The sequence below is a fragment of the Sprattus sprattus genome (genome assembly GCF_963457725.1).
Source record: "Sprattus sprattus genome assembly, chromosome: 6".
NCBI classification, from domain to species: Eukaryota; Metazoa; Chordata; class Actinopteri; order Clupeiformes; family Clupeidae; genus Sprattus; species Sprattus sprattus.
Window position 1 is genome coordinate 3,624,561 of NC_137925.1, and position 22,624 is coordinate 3,647,184.

The 22,624-nt window shown below is 42.5% G+C and overlaps 3 protein-coding genes and 1 long non-coding RNA gene across 7 annotated transcripts in view; 2 read left to right on the plus strand and 2 right to left on the minus strand.

Moving 5' to 3' along the window:
- msnb (moesin b) overlaps positions 1–6,482 on the minus strand; it is a gene marked incomplete at its 3' end in the record, with an annotated part of 11,750 nt that extends 5,268 nt beyond the window's left edge. For 2 of the 4 annotated variants that reach the window (XM_080841222.1, XM_080841221.1), the window contains exons 1-7: positions 6,393–6,470; positions 6,166–6,261; positions 4,916–5,190; positions 4,616–4,699; positions 2,597–2,743; positions 2,377–2,473; positions 2,007–2,170 (exon numbers count right to left, since the gene is read on the minus strand). In XM_080841222.1, coding sequence (XP_080697348.1) covers positions 2,007–2,170; positions 2,377–2,473; positions 2,597–2,743; positions 4,616–4,699; positions 4,916–5,190; positions 6,166–6,261; positions 6,393–6,455 — 926 coding nt within the window. In that variant the 5' untranslated portion in view covers positions 6,456–6,470. Of the gene's footprint in view, positions 1–2,006; positions 2,171–2,376; positions 2,474–2,596; positions 2,744–4,615; positions 4,700–4,915; positions 5,191–6,165; positions 6,262–6,392 lie in introns of all 4 variants that reach the window. The other 2 variants (XM_080841220.1, XM_080841223.1) reach the window with 2 other exon arrangements.
- Positions 6,483–7,823: 1,341 nt separating this feature from the next.
- LOC308366788 (zinc finger C4H2 domain-containing protein-like) lies at positions 7,824–10,872 on the plus strand. Its single transcript, XM_080840542.1, has 5 exons — positions 7,824–7,978; positions 8,738–8,909; positions 9,413–9,585; positions 10,062–10,224; positions 10,723–10,872. Exons 1-5 carry the CDS (start codon positions 7,926–7,928, stop codon positions 10,834–10,836), a joined length of 675 nt encoding a protein of 224 aa, XP_080696668.1. The 5' UTR covers positions 7,824–7,925; the 3' UTR covers positions 10,837–10,872.
- Positions 10,873–11,794: 922 nt separating this feature from the next.
- Positions 11,795–12,960, minus strand: LOC308366789. The gene is made up of 4 exons (XR_013968692.1): positions 12,822–12,960; positions 12,524–12,729; positions 12,060–12,212; positions 11,795–11,935 (listed from the first exon to the last, which is right to left on the minus strand). It is a non-coding gene; the product is annotated as an uncharacterized lncRNA (long non-coding RNA).
- Positions 12,961–14,051: 1,091 nt separating this feature from the next.
- asb12b (ankyrin repeat and SOCS box-containing 12b) lies at positions 14,052–17,788 on the plus strand. Its single transcript, XM_080840402.1, has 3 exons — positions 14,052–14,226; positions 14,601–15,456; positions 16,072–17,788. Exons 2-3 carry the CDS (start codon positions 14,673–14,675, stop codon positions 16,203–16,205), a joined length of 918 nt encoding a protein of 305 aa, XP_080696528.1. The 5' UTR covers positions 14,052–14,226; positions 14,601–14,672; the 3' UTR covers positions 16,206–17,788.
- Positions 17,789–22,624: the final 4,836 nt, after the last annotated feature.

Sequence of the window (22,624 nt, forward strand, 5' to 3'; positions counted from 1 at the left end):
AATTGAGCTTTTCGTGGCAATGGGAAGGAAGATTTCCACACAACCTCACCTTATTTATAGTGACATCTATGACCTGACCTGACCTGTTCTTATGAATGCCAATGATCTGCTATGGACTACTGCAATTCACTGTTCACTGGGATCACTGGCAGGAACATCCAAAAGCTGCAGTACATCCAGAACAGCGCTGCCAGGATCCTGATGAGAGTCAGGAAATACAAACACATAACCCCCATTTTACACTCACTGCACTGGCTCCCTGTCTCATCCCGCATTGACTACAAAATCCTCCTACTCACCCACCAATGCATAAATGGTCATGCCCCCCCTTACCTGCAAGAACTCATCACTCCCCAAACATCAACCCGCCCCCTCAGATCCAATAACAGTCTGTCCCTGCAGATCCCAAACACCAGGCTACGCACCATGGGCGATTGGGCCTTCGCCGCTGCAGCCCCTCGACTGTGGAACAGCCTCCCGGACCACTTAAGGGCAACACAGACACTAGACTGTTTTAAGACTGGCCTAAAAACCTTTTTATTCATAAAGGCATTTCCTACTTTTTAAAAAATGTATATATTTTCTTAAACTGTCCTTTTGTCCTTTAGCACTCTGAGATTCTGCCTAGAATGAAGAGTGCTTAACAAATAAAATTAATTATTATTATTATTATTATTATTATTATTATTATTAATAAACTTTATTAGACATGTAATTATCATTCATAACTGACAACCTGCACCATCCAGCAAATATATCTGTCATGGTTATTGGATGACTCTCTAGATTCTCTTACTGATACTGTTGATGAACTAAGGATGCTTTAGCAGTCTGGCTGATTCAGAAACCAAATGATTACTGGGAGATCTCTATCTCCACCTCTGCCTGCAAGCTGAGCTCTGAGGTCGTTATGAGACCTCTCTTCATGCACATACCCGTCTCACATGTTGTCTTTATTCAGAGGTCTCGCCAGTATAACTCACTTATTCTGTCTTATTTAGTCTTATTCTGTGATTGAACAAATAACATAAATTATTATGGCACGTGCTATGGTGCTGAATTGCATTCAATAAAAATCATGACACTGATATAATTATATAAATTAGCCTTTTTGCATTGAATGATTGCTTGGTTTGGAAACTATGAATGCCTCTTCTTTACTATTCAGGATGACTAAACTTGTCAGGTGCTGTGTCTTATAGAATTTCTACCACAATTCATTTATAGTCAATGGAAAGACCCAAAGCCATTAATTAAACGGAGAAATAATATCCCGCATCTTGACCTTTGAACACCGCCAGCTGTCATCCACTTGAAAATTATTCACATTTCTAAATCACAGTTAAAATAAGATCCAATGGAATGATGGTTTCATTTCTGATTGGACAAGATTGGGCAATCCACTAGGCAACCCACTTGGACTCTTTCCCTCTAGTAATCATTCAACCGTGTAACCGTTGAAGGACATTCCATTCATCCAATGCGAGAGAGCAGACAGGCAGGCAGAGATTTTATAAGGTTACATTTGACTGTTTTCTAGTGAGAAAAGGGAGCAAATTAACTAGAGGAAATGTAAAAGAATAACTTGTAATGCGAAGGCAGGTGACAGTATAACTTAACGTGCAGAAATAGCCTATCTGACTTAACTTTGCTGAAGAGTGATAGTATTTGTTAGTTGGAACTGTTTTCAAGAAAATAAAAATAAACTAAAGAAAACACAATCTGGTGGTTTCAAACTCAATACGTTGGTAGGAGAACTGTTGTATAAAAGCAATGTGACACTTGTGTTCGTGGGGTTGGTAAAGGATATAATTAAAACTGGGATACTGGGCCTGATATTGTTCATAAAAGGGGTCCAGTTGTCTGTTGGTACTGTTATTTTGTCACTGCATAGCTATAACCATGAGAGTTTCCACCAGCATTTACTGTGGTAAGACCCAGCAAGATACAAGACCCAATTCAATTTACTTGGCCTCCATTGAATAATGCTACCATATGGTCCTTACCTCTCCTGGTGTCTCTTGGTCTTCTCCTCCCTGGCTTGGGCCTTCATCTGCTGCACCTCAATGGTGTCAGGCTTACGGCGGCGCATGTAGAGGTCATGGTTGCCCATGCACAGTGCCAGGATGCGCTTGTTGATGCGCAGACGAGGAGCATAGAACACAAAATCCTGTCACAACAAACCAAAAACAACTGTAACCGAGCATTAGGCTGGAGCTAATATGTTATGCAATACTCCTTCCTCGAGCGTTAGGCTGGAGCTCATATGTTCATATGCAATACATTTATAAAACAAAGTACATTTACTTTACTCTGCCATTTGGTAAAATACGGCAGCCGTTAAGTGATTTTTTTTTAATGATAGTGTATGCATACTGGAGATTTCTTGTCAATTGGCTTTATGACAAACTTCTTGTCGTTGAAGGAAATGTTCCTTATCTCACTCCATGGGAATCCAATTTTTGGGGTCAACCTGAGGGTATGGAAGAGCAGAAGGTATAAACCGATCCCAAATCTATTAGGGTTATTCACCCCTTATGAGAGGATGCAAGGCAAGGCAAAGAACAATCTCATCTCAGGATCAATGGGCGCTTACTTGTCTGAACGCTCATAAATGTTGAGTCCCAAGGCATCGACACCCAACCACAGCTCGGACCCCTTCTTGTTTTTGATGCTGAAGTAATTCACCCCATACATCTCTAGGTCCTGGGCAATCTTCAGGTATTCCACCATAGCGTCCTCCCTTGTGCATTGAATGTGAGTACAGAAACTGTGAACTAGCATTCATAGTGATTTTTGAATTTCTTTGATCTTCAATTTCATTCTATGATATTCCATTTTACATGATGCACGCTATTTCAGTTGTAGTCTTATTTCTGTGTTACGTATTTCAGTGTGTCTACATTTGTTAACAGTGGAAGGAGTCTGGTACAACGTGTTCTCTAGTAACAACTATTGTATCTTCCTCGCGCTGTGCAATAATTCTGTCTCTTGCTGGAACATAGGCCATGAGAAGACCCAGTCAGACATCCCCAGAGGGGGCCATTGGGGAGGTCAGCATGCTCTCTTTTGGGCTCTGTGCCTCCAGGATGCTGACATGTAGCAGCAACACTGTGTCCTCCTGACTGTTTACCCAAGGCTAGATCTTAGACAAAACCTAGTCTTTTTTTCTGCTTACGCAGAAACTAAGTTATATCTACACATCTGGATTGTGATAAAAGGTGACTGGTTAGAACACGACTGGCTGCAAAAGAAATGTTTAGTTTTGATATCAATTCAGGTGTGACCTAAGGACATTCAGGTGTGACATGATTTTACTCATCACAGTTAAAGACATCAGCAGATGTGTATGAAACCTGTCACACCTGGATAAAGTAAGACCTGCCTAAAGAAAAGGAAAAAAATACACAACCTGTGTTCCTTCACATGTTCGTACGCATGATATTTAATTTTTTTTGTTTTTGTTTACAGCATTCTCTTTAGCAGCAATATTGTTGCAATAACGATAGATGCAACTTTTATTGACCTAAAAAAAAAATGCTCTTGTTTTTGGCACAAAGAATAACTCTGAGTTTTGTTTCAATCACTTCAGCCCAAACACTTTTTGTTTTCACCTGCGAGTGCTCAAAAAGAACACCCAGACTGTTACACTACTTCTTAACACGGTGACTCCCTCCATACAGTAGTAGCGAAGTCACAAGCTGCTCCTTCAAGTTAAAATATACAAGACCTGCTCATCAAGATAAAGAAAACCAGTCAGAACTCAATGCCTCCCCTTCAAGGTTATCTCCAAACCAAAAAAAATACAGCAGCCGTATAGCTAAATATGCATTTGTTAAATTTGGTTTAGACACACACACACACACACACACACACACACACACACGTCTTAAAAGATAGGGAAGAATTTAAGACTCAAGTCTCAGGTGCATCCGTGTACTTTGCCCAGGATGGCATTGCAAACACTTCCCCAACCCTGGCAGTGAACTGAAAAAAACACTTGGTTCTGAGACTCAAGTTTCCAGGTATAATTTTCACTTGTTTGGTGTTTTACGAAGCATCTGGTGAAAATATGTGAAAGGCAACAGTCTAGTAATGATTATGATTATGATTTATTACTCTTCCCTTGGGTGACCAGCAATGTGTCAGTGTCTGTCTAGGAGTCAGAGGCATCCCAGTTTTGGCTAAAGGCAGTGGAAAAGTACAGGCTGTCATCATTGCTGAATGTCAATATGGCCGCTGAGCTACAAGCTAATTATTATGCAGCAAGTGGGAATCCTGAGAGTGAATGTCACTGACCTCTTGGCAGTGTGAAACTGAGTTAAAAACAAGTTAAGAATTCCTCACAGATGTACTGATGACATGCCGGTCACCCAAGACATCTCTGCTGCTTCTTTTTATTCAGTTGGAGAGTATTACAGTGTATCTCAGTATGACCTATTATTTAAGCTCCTCTTAATACTGAAATTAAATATCTTATCTTTGAAGATACATACATAGACTGCCTCATAGCATTTACGCCTTGCAAATTGTCTTCAATAGATATTTAAATGATGGGAACACTGCATGTGCACTGGGCTGTTTTTGACACGAAAAGAAGGGTACAGTGCCTCACCTCAACAAGCCCTTGTGCTGTTTGTGCCAGACCATAATGCGTTCCTCCCACTGTTCCTTGGTCAGTTTATGTTGCTCCAGCACTCTGTTGAAAGACACACGCTAAGGTAGATGCAACATAGTATCTGTTACAATGGACTATAGGTCATCATAGAGACTGAGTTTGTCCAACTTTTACTTTCTCATCCTGTTATATTGTTCATAATACTGTCCAATCTAATTATGACACATATTTTAATCATTTACAACTGTGCAGCTCTCAGTATATAGGATTATCTATTATGCCTGTAAGTTTGCATACCTCTGAGGAAGCAGCTTGTCCCTGCCCAAGTAGCCAGGAACATGGTAATCTTTATTGTAGTCTGCATATTTAGTCTGCACTGCGTAGGAGGCCAGCAGCACGGCAGTTTCGGGGGGACAGTAGATATCATCGTTGAGGATCCCCTCTTTCACCTGTAGGAAGAACTGCCGCTGGGTGGCCTCCTGGATTAGCTCATCTGCCACGTCCTCGGGGTAGAACTTCGCCCGGAACTTGATCAGAAGTGGGTTCTCCTTCCTGACATCCTGGGCTGTCACCTGTCTCAAAAAAAAAAAAAACGTGGGAAACGTACAAGCTAACCACTTACGTTCTAAATGACGACATGTCTCTCTAAAAAGCCAAGAGGTAGTAGTGCACTGCAAAAAATGCCCCTCTAGATTTAAGACAAATAATTACATATTTAAGCAGGATTTTGCTTAAAACAAGCAAATTTGGCTGCCAGTGCGTTAAGCAAATTTGGCTTGTTAAGATTTCTTAAAATAAGTAATATTTGCTTGAAATAGGTTAAAATAACCTTACCAAGAAAGCACTAGGTAAGTACAATTTAGCTAGAAACAAGACCAACTGGATTTTTCATCTCAATATAAGAGTAATAACACTAGGTTAGAAAAGCATTTTTTGCAGTGTGGTATATATCTGGACATGTGGTTGAAAAAAAAGTTAATATCGGTAATACGGTTTCTTCATCTTTTTTTTTTCACGGAAAAAAGATGAAGAAACCGTATTACCTATATTAACTTTTTTTCAACCACATGTCCAGATATATACCACTACTACCTCTTGGCTTTTTATAGAGACATGTCGTCATTTAGAACGGTCAAAGAATAAGCCTTAAGGAGCTGGATAATGATAAACACTTTCTCCCCCCTCTCGGATATCTCGTATAAGTTTCAAGGCGATCAAGGTAGCTGGAAGAAATTCAGAAACTGAAATTCCATTCGTTTTTCATAGTCGGTTGAAAAAGCACATGTCCAAGACAGCAGAGGAAAATACCAAGTCTGATGATGTGGGGGGAAAGTGTATTAATAAATGTCAATGGATTTTTTCAAAGTCAGCTAAAAAAATAATTTCTTAATTATTATATTTTAGGATGACACCAAAGCAGATTGACCAATACTTTGGCTCTGTGGCTAACATAAGTGGTCCTAGCTGAGAATATGACTGCTGGAATGTTCTTTTACAACATAATGATTATTCGAGGATCAAACACACAGTTGCACATGAGTACTAACCCGCTTGTTGAGCTTTAGCCAGGTGGAGAACCCTTTGCTGTCTTGATACTGGAGCCCAAAGAACCAGATCTCTCTCAACCCAATTGTCTTGACGATCTTCATAGTGGAAGAAAATACATGCACAAGGGAACATTTCACTAACATGGCCTTTTTGACATGGCATATCCAGATGTATGAGATTATGTCATACAGATATTAGAATATGTCATTCTGAGAACAATACATACTTGGTCAAAGAGTTGTTTGCCTGTAGTGCTAGGCTGGATGGCAAACTCCAGCTCTGCATCCATTGTGGTGACTCGTACATTTAGCTGTTTTAAAAAAAAAAACAACATCGTGGGGCCCAGGGATATGTACCAGCTATGCTGAATTACTACTAAGAAGTGGCCGCCATTTTCTTTGATGTTTGTCACTGTGTGTCGTCTTGCCATCTGCTCCTTTTTAAACTTGGCGCAGAAATACCGAATATGCTCATGGTCCCTAAGCCAAATGTTCCATCCGTAAGCTGTCTGGAAAAGTCAAGGCCCTTTTTCAATCCAGAGAGAACCTCAAACAAAACAAATCCCTAACTACAAGGTCAAAGCAGTTTTTTGAACGCCAAACTAAAAATGTTGGAGTAGAAAAGTGTCTTTTTTTCCCCCAGTTTCCAGAAACACACAGCAGTCTGGCCTCTGTTTTAAACATGAATACTAACAGAGCTGCACTGATAAAAGCTTCTCATAAATCTTTAGTCCAGTCCTGGCTTCAAAGGAATATATCTTCTATCTTCCCTTAAGTATTAAGTTAGCATCATATCAGATGAACAGTCAAATTGATTTGTACATAATTCTTGGAAAACATCCTTATGATCCTCATTTGATGTTACCACTGTGTCCTTGAACTACTAAAGAGAACATTCAACATTCAGCATTTATTATACGCCTCATAAAACATCATAATTCTGATGAAACTATATATTAAACCCTTGTGACTGTTAATGTAGCTCAATTTAGTACGCTTACATGAAATGGTAGGGTCCACATCACCCACAAATAACTACACAATTAAGATTTTTCACTATTAAACATGCACCATTTGTAAAGTATTTAAAATACTGCGACTAACCATGTCTTCCAACGGTAAACATTTACTCACAGACATTTTGTTGATTTGTTATCGTCCTTTATTTCACGAAAGTCTACCAGGTCCTGTTGCAGTAGTCCTCTCTCCACCAAGTCATATGAAAGTGCTTGCAATATTTACAAGGATTACTCTTAATTAAACCTGCCCATTGTATTGTTGAAGGGACTTTTATCCCACTAATCCAATGGCAGCTGTGGAATCTAAGATTAGGCCCCAGTAATAGCACTCGACTGTTTCTCCACTGGTTGGGTATATGAACAGTAGCCTATAACAGTTTAGCTACAATGTTAAGTAAACCTATAGTGTTAGTGAGTTGAATGTGTCACTGTAAGAGATTTGTAGTTGTATAACTTCAGAGTCACAGGGGTTCTCATTTTAAACCCCATGACAACGTTCAAGAGGACACGTAGGGATAACTGCATCAGAAACCAATGTCTTTAAAGCAATAGGCCTTAATGTCTACCAGCAAAGGTTTCTGTAAATAAATCAAAGCGGCCATGAGACCCAATGCGCAAGCGCAGTGGTGTACAGTCGGCTACTTGATGTCACGACGTTTTAGTAGCTAGTCAGATATCATTAAAAACACCTTGTTTTAAGTTGTGTTGTGGCTGAACGGATTTGTATACTCGGGTGAAACCATGACAGACGAACAAGAAATCATGTGCAAATTAGAAAACATACTGGAAGTAAGGTAAATATCCCTGTTCTCTTTCCAAAATGAACGCTGCATTTCAGCAGGTAACGTTAACCTCTGGATTCAGTCTGGCTGGCTAGCGCCTCTTTTTTACGGTCTGGTACTAACAAATAACGACTGAATAATCTCCATTTTTATTGCATTTATTATCGTGAAGACACTCCATTTTTTCTCTTTGCTATTGCTAGATGAATGCGATGTTAGAAGTGCCTATAGTAGGCTAGTTAGCTGGCAAGCTAACAATAACAAACCAGCTGTTGTTAGCGAGGGTTTTTCGGGCGATGAACAATAGGGGAAGCGAGAACTGGTTGTAACGATGAGAATAGACTGATGCCATTAGAAATTACACAACTCTGCACACCTGTCTCCTTGAGTCGTCTGTGGGTATTTGAGGTACAAGTGTATTACTTAATAGCATGTTTGCCGATAAAACGTTGATGGGTTGTCTTACGTTTCAAATGGTACAGTGTAGCATCTCGAAGAAAGCTTTGTCAGTTCACTGTATTTTTGCCCTCTTACTTTAAACAATGGTTTACAATTGCTTTTTCACTTTAAAACAATATTTCATGATTACTTTCTTAATTCAAATGGGTTTATAAAAGCTTTTAGGAAGCTATTCCTAAAGGGAAGGGAAGGCTTTTAAGAAGCTATTCGTTAATTCTATTTAGGAAAAAAAAAACCTCTCTAAACATGTCTATGATGAAGATCCTCAGTCGTTGTGTCATGCACCATAATGCACCTTGTTCTCTCTACCAGGAACAAGACAGTTCAGATGCAGAAGATCAGGTCTCGTCTGAAGGGCGAGTTTGAGTCTCTGGAGTCGGAGGAGAAGCATCTGAGGGAGTACAAGCAGGAGATGGACCTCCTGCTGCAGGAGAAGATGGCCCACGTTGAGGAGCTGAGACTGATCCATGCAGACATTAACGTGGTAAGTATGGCCCCTCAGGGATAGGTCAGGTTATCTGGGTCAGGCCTCAGGGTCCTTCATTCAAAGAAATACAAATTCTTGTGACGTTACAGAGACCACTCGAGATACATGAGATACAAAAGCAAATTAAGTAACACATGTATAATGCAGATTTGATCATTTTTCAATAGATAGACTTTGCACTGTACACAATCAACCGAAGTAAAGTGGTGAACGTATAATACCAATGAGAATAACAATGATAATGACAATAATAATAGTAATTAAAATGTTATGAATCAAGAAGACCTTTGATGCTTGTTAAATTCGATGCAATTCTGCCTTTAACTGTGATTATATTTCAAATGATAATTTGTTCCATCCTAAGGACCTTAAGTTAAGTATTTTTTGTAAATAAAGTGTTTTTTCAGTAACAGATGGGGTTATTTTAAATTTCTGTGGTCCTCATTTCAACCCTGATAGTGGTTAAATTGACACTTCTCACTAACTGTTTGTGTCTTCAGATGGAGAGCACGATCAAGCAGTCAGAAAACGACCTGAACAAGCTGCTGGAGAACACGAGGCGTCTGCATGAGGAGTACAAGCCCCTGAAGGACCACGTGGACGCCCTACGCATGTCTCTGGGGCTGCACCGCCTGCCCAACCTTAGCGACGAGGAGGAGAAGCTGTCACTCGAGTTAGTCACCCAGAGGCGTGTACACACACACATACACACACACACATTTCCATTCAGGCTTATTGAAATGAACGTATTATAATCCATCTATAAATACTCTTTATTCACATTGTCTTTGTTACCCGATGGGAAGAGGAGACATTGAAACACTGTAGAACCAGTTAGAATACTACAAGTTAGAATACTACAAAATCTGTCTAAGCCACTGTTGTATGTGTATCGTAACTAAAGCTAAAATGCATTTACAGGCATTAAAAACTCTTAACGAAGTAGTGGTTGCACCTTGCACATACAACATGGTTTTCAGAAGAATTGCAGATATTTCATGTTCTCCAGTCTAAAATGTATCCCATCAAAGGGGTTTAAATGATAATGTATTTTACTGTGCATGCAACTATACCAACAAACATTTTTATTAGAAAAATGCAGACATTTCCCAAAAGTGCAAACCGTGTATTTTGCCTGTTGTGTTGCAGTTACTTTGAGAAGCAAAAGGCAGAGTGGATGAAAGAACCTCAAGAGCCGATCATTCCAGAATCCTTGGCTGCAGCTGCCGCGGCTGCCCAGCAACTGCAGGTCTCCCGGAAACAAGATGCCCGGCAACCAGCAACCTTCAGACAGCAGCCCCCCCCAATGAAGGTTGGCAAACGCACAAACACTCCACTTTCCCCCCCTCTCATCCTCTGAAGGCCTTGCCTGTGTCAGCTCTCTTGCAGGTGTTTGGCCCTCTCCTGGTACGACATCACTAGTGGGAGGCCTGCATTTAGGCAGAGATTAACTTCTCTGTCTGTCAAACAGTTGGCAGTTTGCATAATTATTTAGTTTGTGTTGTTTAAGTTTAGGTTACAATAGGTTGTATCAATTTTCATCTCTTGTTGTTATTTTTGAGCATTGATTCATTAAACATACTTTTAAAATGTAGTTTTATATATATATATATATATATATATATATATATATATATACAACTGAACTGAACATCTTATGTGAAGGTGTTGTATTTATAAATATGTTGTGATGCAACAATGTTTTTATATTATTATTCATAAGTAATAACGTATGTTTAAAAAAAATGTTATATCTCTAATAACGCATGTTTAATATCTCTAATAACGCATGCTTTTTCCGTCTCCACAGGCCTGTCTGTCCTGTCACCAGCAAATTCACCGTAATGCCCCCATCTGTCCACTCTGCAAAGCCAAGAGTCGTTCCCGCAACCCCAAGAAGCCCAAGAGGAAGCCAGATGAGTAGGTGGTCCGCCACTCGTCCCTTTGACACCTAGCTTCCAAACGTAGACATCAGAGTTAACCAAAACCTTGTGTCTGAATCCTCCGGGGTTCACGTGTTATTGTTTAGTTTTGTCAGTTGTCAAATTTTTGTTGTTTAAGTGTACTTAAGTGTTTTAATACTTGATACTTTGCTTCAATTTCCACATCATGACTGCAAAAAGGCAATAATAAAACTATGTGATATGGGCACTTTAATGCTAAACAGCAGTGTTTAGCATGTAGCTTGTATTATAACAGGAAAAGAACATTTTTGCCCCATGATCTTTAATGCAGCATTTTAACTATATCATTCCGTCTTCATCAGACTTTAGACAAATGTCTATCATGTGCTAACAAAGGAGAAGCTAAATTAGAAGAATTCTTGACTGGAGTATTTAAGCTGTAAGACTGTGTTTTTGTATCTTAAGTTTTATATGCATGCCAAAAGTAATGTACTGTATGTCTGTGATATTTTCTCAATTGAAAAGGGTGACTGTGCTTTGTCATAGGTAGCTATTAATCCATGTTTACAAGGGTCAAGGGAAGCGTGGTTCCAGTAGCATTTGATGGAAGTATTTCCTGTGAAAAGTTGGTTGTTATAGTCTGGTTAAAGAGTCAAAACTCAAGACTTGTTGTGGGCAGTATTGAAAAAAATAAAGGTTGGTTTATTGATGTTGCACTGGCATCTCATTTGACACAACTTGGTAAAGTTACCCTGATATTAAGCAATTTTGTTGCTTGTATATATACAGAAACAGATACTGTATGTGTCCTCTTTCAAAACAGTTATTAACAAAGTTGGAGCACATACAATTCAACACTGTAACGTGTCTAATGTAGCAACATGATCATGTATAAAACAAGGTCGCACAATGTCTTCATAGTTTTTACCCTCAAGTCCCATGTCGATATTAAAGCCACGGGCTGAATCCCACTGAACATGGGGAAACGCAGGATCAGCTTGTGCATTGACGCTGGGTTAGCTCCACTTCTCTGGCCTTCAGGGCCTTCCACACAAGGCCAGGGTCATCTGTCGGCTTAGGTAGGTCTCTCAATACTTCTCCTATCAGACATATGGAGTTCTGCAACGCAAAGCAAGAGAACACAATTTTTCTGAGTCAACCTCAGGGAAAAGAATATATGAAGGATTGTGAACTACCATTCAAACAGAGGGCTATGTCATTTATATGTAAAGCAGAAGCCTACTCTATTAAGGATGTGGGATTGGATTTTGTCCTCCAGAAGAGGTGACAGAAGCCGGGTCGTCTTCCTCCTGATGAAGTCATCACGAGCCAGCTCAGCCTGTTTGACCTGGCATGCCCTGCAGTGTTGAGGATCATGGAACTCCATCTCTGCAGCCTGTGTGTGTGTGTGTGTGTGTGTAAGAGAGAGAGAGGGTTAGTAAGATATATATATAGTCTTTTTCACACACTTGAAGTACATTTTAAAGCATGCACGGTACATTGAACCTGAGTATTCAATTATGTTAAATCGCATGACATTATTTGTCTTTGTGAGAGTGCATGTGGAGGAGTGACTGCGAGGGCGTATGTGGGATGCACTGAACACAGCATACAATTAGGTAATTGGATAAATTCATGCGTGTGTGTGTGTGTGAGAGAGATAGTTTGCGTGTTTAGCTAGCTAATGACCCATTCATTAGTCTTTACCGTCTTCAACTTTTCTCTGAAAGCCTTCATTTTGAGTAAGTTGACTAGCTGTTGCGGTATCAAAGCAGGATCTTCGAACTCGGGTTTCTGTCTGCTGATATTTTGTCTGTGTCCCGAGTCTCTTTTTTTGAGGTTCATTTTTATAATGGTTTTCTTACAATATTTCCTCATGGCAATGTCTTCGTCGATTTGCTGAGTGTCAGAACCTGTACCGAATGGCGCAAAAAAGATAACTCTCAATTAGTTGTGCACAGTAACGTTAGTATGTTCTGAAATAATATGGATTTAAGTTACTTACTCTCCATGATCAATCGATTATTAAGACAGGCCAAATGCATCAACATTTGACTTATAAGTCGCTACGTACACTCCCTCATAGTTACATTTGACAGTGATTTGTAAGAACACACATCTACACTGATTTAGCTGAAATACGGATCGGAATTGGGTTGTTTGTGTAAGTAGTCTGCATTTATTGTCCTGGTAACGCAGATTGTCGTTTCATTTCCAACTTACTGCCATCTACCGTAACGGAGTATCATGGCGTTGAAACTTTGCCAAACTTGTCACGTAGTGGCTCCTTTTTCAGTAGCATACTAGATGTGGTTAAGTTGATATTAAATAATTTTATTGTATAATACATTTTTTAGATAATCACTGTTGACACAAAGTCGTTTTAAGATTATTTAATCATTAAAAACACAACATTTCTTCAAATAACTACAGATTTTGATAAAGAGGCTACTTAGTCCAAACTAATCCTGGGAAAGCCTTCAGTAACATAGTAAAATAATGGCATTCAGGGAATTTTTCTACAGATATAAATAACTAACCCCAACCCTGGGAAAGCCGGGGCTGCTGGTGGTTCCTCTCACACCTAGGAGAAGGAGGAGGCCACAGCAGCTGATTATTGTCACACAGGGCTCTTGGCTCCAGAACAGCTGCCCGCCCCCCGAGGATGGCTGCTCGGGTGTCACACAGACACAGAGACCCGGCAGCAGCACATTAGACGACATGCCTGTGAAGTTGTAACCATGACAGAATATCACATAAAGTGCCTTCTGCCGTGTGGCTCCTCAATTATGATCTCTCCCTGCCTTGGCTGAGATGGCTCGTGTAAAAATGTCAGGGAGCGGGAGATGCAGATGCGTCTCATTAAATGTGACAGGCTCAGACACGGCTTTGTTGTGGGGGAAACTTTTATGTCACGCTTCAAAGACAGTTCCTGTTTCCTCTGTGGCACTCACGATAATTAGGCTTAGATGAGCAACACAGGTTGTCCCCCGCAGAATGACAAATTTCATATTTACACTGACCTACCAGGTCAATTGTCCCCCACTGCCCCCACCCTTCTCACTACCGCCACCCCACCCCCCCCCTGTTCAGCAGCCTGGTCTATCACCCTTCTAATTATAACCCACTGCTGCAGCTCTCCAAGAATGGAAGTTTAGGCAGATCCATTTGCGGCCTAAAATTAGCCCTTGAGATGGGGGCCGTCGGTGCCTATACTGTGTCAGTCTGGCACACGTCGCTTCAGCCTTCATCCACCATTTATCTCAGTGGAAACCTTCATAGGAAAAAAAGAAGTCTATTGCTTTTTTTTGTAATTGAGCCACAATGGATTTAGAGCCGGACAGAAGATGGATTAGTCAATGTAGCTGCGAGCGTCTGACGGTGGTCTGAAGGGACAGACTAAAAGCAAAGTAAGTGGATTTTTTACTTCAGAGTGTTTTGTTTGTGTGACTCCGACGGGCCATTTGGGAGTCTGCTTGGTGTTGCTTACTGCTGTGGTTTCTGTCTGGCACATATCACCACCAAAAACCTCAAACCTGAAGGTTATTTGAACATGACACCAGTCCGATTTGTGAATTATAGTGTAATTTTGTCATATATTTTCATATAGCGTTTATTTATTACAATTGACATTTTAACTGCGTTAGAGATAGTTTATGATTATGTAAATGTTAGTTTGGGCCTTTTTTGTTTTGCATTAATGTAATAGTTGTCAATTGGTATGGGCAGTTGGTACAATCGCATGTAAAATAGTTCACAGTTGGATCTCAATGTGCTTTTTCAGGTCCAGATGGATTTTTGAGTTTCTTTCCTTATCTGGTGTCAAAAACCTACGCTTCTTGAGAGACCCGCCGCCATGAGTTTGATGGACATCTCCAAGATCTTCTCGTTGCTCCAGCCCAAAGAGGACGAGGAGGACGAGAGCCAGCTGCTCACGCAGGCCGTCACCGGGGACGACGACCGCGTCCTGGCCGAGCTGCTGTCCGACGAGCGCTTCCGCCGCTGCATCAACAGCCGCAGCGGCTGGGGTATCCCCGGCACCCCGCTCCGCACCGCGGCCGCCCTGGGCCACCTGCGCTGCCTGGAGGTCCTTCTCTCCCACGGCGCCGAGGTCGACAGCCTCGACGTGAAGGCCCAGACCCCCCTCTTCACCGCCGTCAGCGGCAAGCACCTGGACTGCGTTACGGCGCTGCTCAAAGCCGGCGCCGACCCCAACGGCAGCCAGTACAACAACTGCTCTCCGGTCCTGACCGCCGCTCGGGAGGGGGACGTGGACATCCTGCGGGAGCTTCTGCACCACGGGGCGGAAGTGGACGTCCGGCCCAAAGTGCCCGACTGGGCGTCCAACGCTACGGCGTGCCGCGGGCCTCTCTACATTTCGGCCGTGTACGGACACCTGAACTGCTTCAGGCTGCTGCTGCTGCACGGGGCCAACCCGGACTTCAACTGCACGGAGGCGAAGATGCTGGCGCGCATCAAGCAGCCCAAGACCGTGCTGGAGATGTGCCTGCGCTACGGCTGCGGGACCGAGTACGTGCAGCTCCTCATCGAGTTCGGCGCTGACGTCTATCTGCCCACACTCATCATCGACAAGACCACCAAGCAGAACGAGGCCGTGGGGATCCTGCTCAACGCCAGAGGTGAGGAGAGCTTTATGTTCCAAAGGCTCTCAGTGTAGTAGGGCCTTAAAAACCAAGTAACCACTGTGGCCAGATACTGGTCAACCATACAGAAGGTATTTTTATAATAATACTGGTATAAACTACAAGGTGATGTATTTATTAAATTACTGTGAAGCCATTTTCCACGGGACCTAAGTTACATACATCTAGGCCTGACTACACATGCAAAGACTAATTGATAGAAGTACCTGATTGACTCAACGGTCTAAACGTAAAAGGAACCAGAAATAATAAAAACCTAAAGAAAAAGTATACTGGCTAATGGTGTCCTTGTCAAGTTATGGATATGGATATGTTTTAGGTAGAGAGCAAACTTGTTGACATTAGTTTTTTGTTTCCTGTGCCAAAATTAAAAGTTGCAAAGTGCCAAAGTTACCTTCGTCTCAGTGAGATGAATTAGTATTGGTGCATGCATTGCCAGTGTAAAATTACCTCGTTCAAATATTGTAGTGATCTTATCAGGTAATCCCAGTACATCACATATATTACATTCATCTATTACAACATCTTTGGTAGATAGTTATAGACCACACCTTGAATTGTTCCTCTAATATTTTGTGTTTTATCTTTCAGTTTGTCCCAAAACCCTGATGTCTCAGACTCGCCTTGCCGTTCGATACTACCTCCCAAAAGGCAATAAAAAGAGTGCCATTGATCAGCTGGATATCCCCCCAATTCTGAGGACCTATCTGAAGCATGACACCTGAGACAATCTAAGCGTGCCTCTAAGGGCAATACAGATGAATGGAGAATTACAGGGTAGCTGTGGGTTTTTCTGTGAGGGATGGACAGAAGGGTTGATGAACAGATATGTATTTTTTTTTTTGGATTGAATCACACAGAAGCCTTAAACGGAGAAAGAAGAAACCTGACACTCACACAGAACTTGTGACCATGGATCATGCCTACATCAGATTTGTGGGAGTTTCAAGAGAAAGCATATTTATGAACTTGTTTTGATTTTTATCTATGAGTGTTTTTTTTTTGTGTGAAAAATGTGAAAAAAACATACAATTTCCTTTGGCGCAACCTGTAACTATGTTTTTATACAAGTAAACAACAAACATGTTGTGCAGTACTTGTCTCACCTTGAATTCTAGCTGAGGCTGAATTGAGTCTACTGCCCTCTAGTGGAAAAGAGTATTTTTTATTTATAAGAGTATTTCACTACCACCACTGGATGGCGCTGTGCACTAAGTGAAGAGTTGCAGTGAGACTACACCTGCTGTGAGCTCATCAACCCATATCACAGAGCCATGCTGCATTCACATTACTGCCCTGCATGCAGAAACATCCAGAATATGGAAGGAAATGAGGACAAAAGATGAGTGACCTTTGAGTTGGATGAGTCTTTTAGCAACAAAATAGATTTTTAAATGTTTTCATTGACAATAAGAAAGAAAGAAGGTCATTGGCCTCTTTCTCTCTTCTCCCTCTGTCTCTCTTTGTTTGTGTGAGGGTGAGTGAGAGAGAGAGAGAAAGAGAGAGAGAGAAAGAGAGAGAGAGAGAGAAAGAGAGAGAGAGAGAGTGAGAGAGAGCACCTTGTCGAGAAAGGACTTAACCCTCCAGTGGTCCATGACCAGCAGAGGGCTTTGAGGATTACTCCAGTATTTGTCACATGACTACCATGCAACTGTAGGATCTTTGCTACAGTCTCTGCACTCGATGTCGCAACAGCCCCCCCCAAACACACACACACACACACACACACACGCCACTCCCCAATACAAACAATCTGGGATCACCCAATAACACTGATAACATCACAGGTGAAAAATCATGAGGTTGCCCAACGCTCACTGATTGCCTAATTGAGCATGTCTGCTAGGGTCAAAGGTGAATGCTGATGGGTCTAGGCATAACAGCGAAGACGGCAGGCAGCATTTCAAAGCTCCGAAGCTCAGATGCTATGTAGGTCGCTCTTTGAACGAGTGTGAGTGACACTCCGCTAATGACACTTCTCTCCCTCCTCTCACTTTTCTCTCCATCTCTGTGTCTCTCATTTCTCTTTTTGGAGGGGAGTGGGTGTGATGTGTTCAGGCTACATGAAGGTTTTTCAAAGGGTCCAGATGTGGGAATATACATTTTTCACTCATTCCCTCTCTCTCTAGCTCCCTCTTCTTCCCTTTCTCTCTCTCTCTCTCTCTCTCTCTCTCTCTCTTCTGTCTTTCCTCGTGGCTTGGACCAGGGGACTTAGTTGATGCGTGTCTTTGCAAAAAGGAGCAATTTATGAAATGGAACAACTGAAATCTCAAATAATTGTCGGTTACATAAAACTCCCATTTGATTCTTTGAGTCTCACCAGATTTTCTGCTCATCTTCTGAAGACATGTTTTAAAAAAGTGTTTTTGATTTCTGCCACTGGTGGGTTGTCCTCCTCTTAGGAACGACAACAACAAAGAGCTGTTAGCCTTAAAGAACTGGGCCTCTGAAATTCAGTAATTACATAATGCCTTGGCTCAGCAAATTTGATTTAAAATGGCAACTGCTTTTAAAGAAGACAAGTAAATGGCAAAGTAAGTGGATTAAATGCTAATTTGCTTAAGCTCCGAATTCCATGGCAAGGTAACGCAGAACATACTGAACACTTTTGATCTCATATTGAACACGCAAGTGAGGGAAAGGAGAAGAGGAGAGGAGGTGAGTGCTGAGAGGAGATGGGAGGAGACGAAGAGACAGAAGGAGAAAGTGAGTGCAAGAAATAGAGGAGGGAAAATAAGAGAGAAAGAGAGAGAGAGAAAGGAGACTCCGTTTCATCTTCACTTTACAGTATTCACAGTCAAAATCTGAGAGGTTTTGTTATCGTGTCCCTGAGGACTGTCTTCTGTTACAGTCTTGTGTGGTGTCACGCATATGGATGTGTGTGTGTGTGTGTGTGTGTGTGTGTGTGTGTGTGTGTGTGTGGCAGGTCCCCATCATTCCAGGTTACCTCCTCCCTCAGATCTCACAAACAAACACACACGCACGCACACACACACAGCTCCGACACAAATAGGCTGAGATTCAGGCATGAGCCTTGAGCTCAGTGTGCCATGCTTTAAGTGTATAAAACACGTTTTAAATGTTTAAACAGTAGATATTTTTTGTACAGCCTAGTAAAAATACACCCAGTTTCTCAGGCACTCAGCCGCCTCAACTGTCCCCAGGGCTCTGAGAGAGGGTTTACAGGCATACGGAGAGTAGGGCGACACACACACACACACACACACACACACACACACACACAAAACAGCTTGCGAGTGCTGTGACACAGGATAGGGGTGGGGTGTTAAATTGATAGGCATAATAACCAAAAGGCTGACGCCCACTGCAACAATAAACAACAATTTAAGGGGCAGAAGCTTGCTGCTGGCCACCCCCTCAAGCTGATCAAGCCACTCTCACTCCTTCTCTCTCTCTTATCTCTCTCTCTCTCTCTCTCTGTCTCTCTCTCTAGCTGGTTTTCCATGCAACCTTTAATTGTGAACACCAATCGATTTGTTAGAGGGAGGTGGATACACTCCAGATACGCATAGGGTGTAATACGACAACGGTTGATGGAATCGGGTTTATTTGCATCAAAGTATTTGTTGATATTCTATTATGTCTTCCCATTTAAGCTGCCCAAGCAACCTCAAAATGTGATCTCACAGTTGTTCACAACTCCTCCCTTGATTGGCAAAGTCTCCCTGGATGGAAATGTTCATAAATGTGCTTAGAATACGCGAATGAGAATGGAAACCAAGCTTCTTCACTCTCTCTCTCAAATTTTCTCTCAATCTCACTCACTCCTCTTTTTCTCCATCTGTTTCTCCCTCTCACTCTCCTTTTCTCTTCACCATCATCCGCCCCTCCATCATCTCCTTCTCTTTCCCTCCTTTGTGTTGTCTCGTTGTGTGTCTCTTCCTTTCTCACTGCCCTTTTCTTGTTGTCTTTGTCTCACCTTTTCAGGTTTTCCTTCTTCATTTCCCCCTCTTTTTTTTCTTTCTTTCACTGTGCCTTTTCCCACTCCTCACTTCCACTCTCTACTGCCCTGGTTTTGAAGCCAATTATCCTACACAAGCCAGTTTGAAAGCAGGACCCACAGCTCTCTGTGGCACATGATTTCACACGGAAATCCAGCTGACCTCAGAGAGTCATGAGGGAGAAAAAAAAAAACACATTTGTATTGGGAATCATTTTTAATAAGAATTGAATTTGTGTTGAACTAAATGTGTGTTGTCCTTTGAATCCTCAGCATAACACAGAATAATTGTCAATCAGTCAAATGTCTTGGCTAGTCCCCATTGCTTCATGTCTTGTCTTTGCCAGACAAAATGACAAAGCTGGAATTAGAGCCACAACAAGCTGACCAACAGAAAGGAAATGTTTTCATAGTGGCGTATCCACAGCCTGTCCTGTCTGAGCTGACCTAAAAACCCTTGCCTGGGGCTTCTCCAGGCCCTGTGATACAGTCGCAGATACGGAGGAAGAGGAGATAGCAGAGCTAACTCTCCAGATAGACATCAACATCACAAACACACACACACACACACACGCACACACGCACACACGCACACACGCACACATACACACACACACACACACACACACACACACACACACACACACACACACAGACACACACACACACATACACACACACACACACACACACACACACACACACACACACACACACAGAGAGACACACACACACACACACACACACACTGCCGGCAGGCCTTTATCCCTAAATCACAATGCTGCAAGCTTGTCTCAAACACCAGCCAAACCAACCGAATCCCCCCCACCCCACCCCCACCCCCTTTATCCTCCTGTATTGGCTGTAGGTGAACAGGAGCGTGGTACAGGAGTGTGGTACAGGGCCACAGCTCACGGAGGTGCTGTCACAGGACTGCTGAGGAAGCCTTATCTTGATGGATGTGGTGGGCGAAGTCAAACTGATATCACCATGCCTCGTTACTAGTGCCTCTGAGAATATGTCATGTACCATCTCGAAATAAGTCTGTCATCATTTTTTTTTTTTTATATATATATATTCTGGCACCTCTTTACTTCACCCTGTCTTTCTTTCTCACACACACCTCTCTCTCTCTCTTACCACAAAGACTGATGAGGTGCTTGGCCCCTCTAGATTGGAATTCCTTCAAAATATCTGGTTTCCTATTCGGGCCAGGCGAGCGGAAGTATAACGGCTTGCTTTCCGCTGTGTGTGTTTATTGTAGCCAGTCTTCCTGTTTTCTGATTACCTCTGATACAGCACAAGTGCCCACTACTCTCAGAGGCTTCACTCTCTTCCTCCCATCTCCCCCCCCCCCACACACACACCTTAAATGCCTGCCTATTGGTCATTCAAGCTTTTATCATGAAGGCTACAAAACATGACAAACAAACATGATAGACAAAGATATCTGCAATGGAGGACGGGGAAGTTAGTTTGTCTTAACACAAAAAAGACAAAGGTCCCACTGAAAGTAAGTTCCAAGATGGAGATGGTGTAGAGAGGCTCAGCAGCAGCAGCAGCAGTGGCCGCACAGAGCCGGGGGACTATGAGAAGAATGCGCATCACAGCGAGAGGAGAATGCAAGGAATGCCGGTGTAATTTTATCTAAAGCCCGACTCTGCTTCCAGCCATTACCTGTGTTCTCTTCTTATCCCGTCTGTCCAGGCTCAGGCACAGGGAAGGACAGGCCGGAGGGGGAGAGGAGGTGGGGGTGACACTGGTCTAAAGCCGACTGTCATGAAAATGTAGAAGGACAGGCTAGAGGAGGAGAGGAGGTGGGGGTGACACTGGTCTAAACCCCACTGTCATGAACATGTACAAGTTCAGGTTTGCAGAGGTGAGGGGGAGAGGAGGTGGGGGTGACACTGGTCTAAACCACACTGTCATGAACATGTACAAGTTCAGGTTTGCAGAGGTAAAAGCCCTGTCACATCTGGGCCTCAACCAGGCATTGAGTCCTCCGCGTCTCTGTCAGTGCGGATTTGGACTGGGAACGGGACCATTATGTGCTGCTGGTGGACACACACATCAGGAGCAGGGCTTTTACAGTCGAGTGGTCGTACACAGAACACATGCTTACCTTTGGCACTCTGAGATTCTTCTGAATGAAGAGTGCGTTAAAAATAAAATGAATTATTATTATTATTATTATTATTACATTAACTATGCCAGTGCCGAGTATGATGTTGATGACGTTGATGAGGTTAATGAGGTCAACGAGGTTAAGACACACCCTTTCAAACAAGAACTTGATATCTGAGGGTGCCGCAGATTAGTTTACAGCAGTCTGTTTGCTGTTTGTTGGATCGCAGCAAAAGCTCGTTTCAAGGACATGTCCCCAAATTGTGTGCGTCACCCATGCAGTCTAGCTTTTTTGCATTCATCTTTCGAAACGGCAATAATACAACCCCCTTTTTTAAACAACCGCTGGTGAAACAATTACTGCAGGGGAGTAAAGTAAGAGAAGCACTGTGTGGAGGTTGTTTTGTCCGGCGTCTCCCGTGAGTGCCACAGTTGGGACTGTGTCACAGGAAGCCGAGGAAGAGGCCAATTGTTCTAAAAACTGAAAAGCCGATGACATCACTCGGAGCGAAGGCCTCACAAAAAACTTGACCAGCGCAAAGATAACAACACAATAAACACGCATATGACTGTCCCCAGCTCGACGGGGAAGCCCTTCGCTTTGTTTTTGTCACGCTCAACCAATTTGCTTTTATCGTTTCAAGATTGAGAGAAAAAACGCTGTCAACAGGAGTGGCTGTGTGGCGTAGCCTACAATTTTATAACACAGCCACATTGTCCACTTCTCTCTGTCCCTCTCTCTTGTCTTCTCGTTCTTCTCTGTCTTAGTATTCTCCTCATTCCCTCTCAGTCTACCGCACTGTCACCTTCAGTTTTCTTTCAGTGTGTTTATCATGTACAATACATCTACTAGCACATTGTCTCCTCTTGTAGGTGACTTATAAGCAGACTGATCTACACCCAGCTGAGAGTCCTGGGGGTCTCGGCGGTTGCACAGGATGTGCACTGCGACAGGAACGGACAGCAGGAAAAGCTGCTGGTCATTCACAGGAAGCGTGAAGAATGCCGAAGGCGCTCGGGGAAGTGGGCCTCTCTCTCCACTCTTCCCCGCTCGTCACT